The sequence below is a fragment of the Capsicum annuum genome, chromosome 2 (genome assembly GCF_002878395.1).
Source record: "Capsicum annuum cultivar UCD-10X-F1 chromosome 2, UCD10Xv1.1, whole genome shotgun sequence".
Classification (NCBI taxonomy): domain Eukaryota; kingdom Viridiplantae; phylum Streptophyta; class Magnoliopsida; order Solanales; family Solanaceae; genus Capsicum; species Capsicum annuum.
In genome coordinates, this window is record NC_061112.1 from 143,527,743 (window position 1) to 143,532,343 (window position 4,601).

The 4,601-nt window shown below is 33.0% G+C and overlaps 1 protein-coding gene across 1 annotated transcript; it reads right to left on the reverse strand.

Moving 5' to 3' along the window:
- Positions 1–211: 211 nt before the first annotated feature.
- On the reverse strand, positions 212–1,746 carry LOC107860150 (homeobox-leucine zipper protein HAT22). Its single transcript, NM_001324783.1, is given in 3 exon segments — positions 212–740; positions 839–918; positions 1,291–1,746. Coding segments are annotated over 3 exon segments (819 nt in total). The 3' UTR covers positions 212–457.
- Between the last annotated feature and the right edge of the window lie 2,855 nt (positions 1,747–4,601).

Genomic DNA, 4,601 nt, shown 5'->3' on the forward strand with positions numbered 1-4,601 from the left:
AAAAGAACAGTTCAATGTACTAAAACTTTCATTATTTGCGGAATTTGAAGGAGGATTTGAACTGAAAAAATCTATTATATGCCGCCTTGATCTTATACTTCTCCGGAAAGGCTGTTTCCATCACTTAATGTACATGACGAATTAAATGATAAATGAAAGAAAATGAAGAAATTCTGGAAAAAGATCAAAAGATGTACTATATATAAATAATAAAACCCATCCATATATGTATATATATATATATATATTTCCTTCATGATTTACAGACTTATAATATGGACCATAAAGAAACAAATAAAAAAAGATTGATTAGTGACCTTAATTCTAATTCTACACATACAACTGCACTAGTCATTTTGATTTTTTCCATACAAGCCCTTAACCAAAAAAAGTGGCGGGTTTGGCAGATTTGTCTAAAACATAATACTACTGATATTCATATATATATGACTTCTAATTAACAAGCTGCTGATGGATTATTAAATGGACTGTAGAAGTGAGGCTTCTGAGCAATAGTAAAAGGATTTTTCGATGGATTTTCTCCGACACCGCCGCCGATCCTTTCGCATGAAGGACACATAGTTAAGGTTGCCGCCGGCAATTGCATGTACAAAGGTTGTGCTATTTTTAGTGCCTTTAGTTCTTGTAGCTCTTTGTGAAGCCTCCTGTTTTCTTCTGTCAGTGTCTCACAGCATTTTTTCAGGAATTCACAGTCTACCTCTGTTTGCTTCAGCTTTGTTCTGTAAAAGGAAACCATCCCATCAATTTTATGTTTCCTTATTTTCTCCGAAAAAATTGTTAAAAAAGGAAAATAGATGAGGAATATCATTAGTCCTACCTGGCTCTTCTGTTCTGGAACCAAACTTCAACTTGGCGAGGCCTTAGACTAAGTTCCATGGCTAAATCCTGTTTTTGCTTCTGCATAATTAGAAATCAATTGTAAGCACACTGAACGGAAACGGGGAAATGAGATCCCTCGGCCTCTCTAGCTAACAAATTGATTGGAGTTTTATGCGGAAAAAGGACATAAAACTTGAAAAAAATAAAATTGTAAGGACTAAAAACTGTTTTAATATTAAACTAGTATACTTCTAAAATTATGTCTAATTTAAAAAATTTCGATTTCTATGCATATATATATTTCGTGTGAAAAACGTTAAAATCAGATGAATTTATTGGTTATACGTTACATATATATGCGACTCAAGAGTTTGTATACCCATCGAAAAGAAAGAAAATATACAGGGGAATATTATACTATAGTGATGAATAGTAGATTTGGAGGCTTACAGGATTGAGAGTGCTGTGTAGCTTGAAGCTTTCCTCTAAAAGGGCGGATTGTGCTTTAGTGAGCCTAAGTTTCTTCCTAGCGTTAGAGCCATCATCATCTTCATCGCTAATAACTCTGGAGGAAACTCTTTCTACCTCTGTAGTTGTCTCTTCACTACCAACATCTCTCTCCCTTTTCACACTAGCATTTGAATAGGAAGAAGCAGCACTATCTTGTCTGTACAAATCAGCCGATTGATGATCGTTCGATGGCTTCGTAACGTTAACCTTCTTTGTAGCTTGTTGCTCATAGGTACGATCACCAGAAATTAGGCTTAGAGTTAGTGAAGGTTCAAACGTAAGAGATGCTGGTCCTTTGCTTGCTAGTGGTGTTATTTTTGTTGATTTTTGATCGGTTGTTGAGGAAAAGCCTAATCCTAGAACCAGGCCAGTGTTGCAAATATCATCAAAACCCATCTATGTTTGTTGAAAAGAAGAGAAAAAGGGAGAACTTAAGTGTGCAATTTTTGTTGTAAGGAGGAATGGTGGAAAAGAGAAAAGGGGTGGTGGGATATATATTATGAAGGGGGAGAGTTGGGAGGTGGGGGGGGCTTAGCTAATTAGGCGTAGTTTGGGTTTGTTGAAATGTATGAAGTGAGTCTTTGAAGGGAAACTAAGGAATATGACTTTTGTGTCTTTAAGGTGAGGTGGTGTGGGGTGTGGGTGGGTGGTTGTGGGTGACTATCTATCTATCTATGATTAATAATCAAAGGAGTGAATGAGTAGTGTGTAGGAATTATTAAAAGTCTATTTGTTTCTCTCTTCATAGGTTGACAATTTAAACTCCACTATGTACTGCTCTTTATCTCTCCATAATGTAGTGACCAACAAAAGAGGAAACTAACTCCCTCCCTCGGCCCTCTCATCCTTCTATCTTTTTTCTCCCTTTCATATGTTTCATATGGTATTCTTGTACATGATTTTAATTTTCATAGTTTGACTTGGTATATTTATTAATTAATATTTGATATTATATCTTAATAATAATTTGAAGAATAAAGTAATTAATATTAAAGAATAAAATAAAAAAATTCTATTAATATATCAAAAGTGAAAAGTAAAAATAAAAAATATTTTATAAATAAATAACAAGTCTAAATAAACGAATGGAGTTTTAAATAGCCACTTTTAAGAGTAAATAATTTAAATTTATGTCGAAAAATTTTATATCAAGAGTAATGCTCTTCATTCCAAAGACGTTTATATCTTCTTGATTCACTTTTATTCATCACATTTTACTTTACAAGAGTCAATTTAATTAATTTAGCTGAATTAAATTAAATTAATTATATATTTTATATTTAGATATTCAAAACTATACGAACCTTTAATATTAGTATGATCAAGAATATATCCTAAAATATTAGTGAATGTTCATTCCCATAGAAACAGAAGTGTTGGAATTATTCAAGAATCGAAGTAGATTTACTTTATATTTAATCTGATTTTCGATAGATGAAATGTGATAAATAAAAACAAACTAGTAATAGAATATATTTTTCATTAAACAAGTACTAATAAGCTCTTTAACCGAGCAAAGGTACGTAGTCTCATAACTTTAGAACTTTTGGAATAGCAAAAGAATAAATGCATATATAATGAGGACGTGGATTCACATGGAAATGGGGAATCATTCGTTTGCCCTTCGCCACCCATCACCATACCAAAATTTCTCTTCTTTGCCATCCGCTTTTCATTTTTTTCCCTCTTTCGTACGATTCTTTGGCGATTCTTTGCTTATTTGTTCTTTTTTAAATTTTTTACTTTATCCACTATTTACTTATATCATCATTTATATTTTTTTTTATAAATACATGAATCAATCATGTACCAACTTGTGTGACAGCAGCCATGATACACCACCCACGACTCATGTTTATTAGGTACAGCCCCATAGCCTTCTTATAATTCACCTAGGTACTATTACTTCTTGGAAAATTTCCAAATTGTACCTGATATATAAACTGGAACTAAGTTCGATCAGTTTCTCCCAGATATTTTCCTACACATCCTTTAATTCTTATTGTTTTCAACAAATAACATGATATGATGCAATTCTAGCTTAGGTCCAAATTCCAATAATTAAAGCAAGTGAAGAAGAAAGATATGCACGGTTTAATTAACCGATTAAACATCCCCTATTTAATACTAATTTTATCCTTATATTAGCTACCAAATCGAACGAACTGTTCAATCATCGTCGAATAAACTAGTCATAGAATTAATATAATTACTTGGTACATACCGAATATGTGCGTGGGTTTTGCAGGTGGGTATATAGTAAGGTTGGTTTGAAGATGAGATAGAGATGTCCACTATGTGAAGTGTAGAGCCTTATGTCTTCATTGTTTGGTGTGTGAGGAAATAAGCAAGACACAGAGAAAGAAAAGTAGGTAGAAGACACTATGAGGGAGTTTCATAAATGTAATAATGCTGCTAGAATATGATTCATCGACAAGAATCCGGATCTTTGCTTAACTATAGAAAGTTGATGTACCCTGTTGCTTTCGTGAAAAAAATAAACTCTACCACATACGGTGTTTGTATCAGATCAATAAATATAAAAGGTATATTTTGCATATATATATTTGTTACTTATTCAATTTAAATGAGCTGATAGAGTTGAGTTAATTAATTTTCATTAAATAGAGGGTGCAGAGAAATATTTTCGAACTTTCTATGTATGTGTATTTGGGACCCTCATGCTAATTGAGCAGTATGCTTAGAAACAGAGTATAATAATGCATTGTCGGCTGAGATGATGAGAAGTTAGGTCACCCATTAAACATGATTTGATCTAACTTTTAATACATCTCTCCCATTCTTGGTTCTGTTTAGATTATTCATTTAACAGGCTTTGGTTTGGAATTATTCCCCAATAAGGCATGCAAGGGGTGGGGGGTTTAGGGGGGTGTGTATTTTATGGTCCCGCCTAACTAGTCATCACTCACCAATCTGGTGTGGTGCACCCAGTTTTTTTCCACAAAACTACATGTTCTTGTGTTTATCTACTTACTTTTATCACTTCATTAATCATTCTTTTCAATTTTTGACAAATTTATACAAAAACGAAAAAAAAAAAAGTGTACATGTCACTTTGTTCCATTTACACAATTTCTTATGTGTTCCAGTTCTTTCCGCCACCTCTTTTGATGTCCTAATTTATACACTAGTCAATTTGTTTTGTCATCTTTGCATTTTTCATGCAGCAGCCAGCAGTTACGCTTTAGGCATGCCATATTCTAAAACCAACCAATTGGATCAAAATTAAA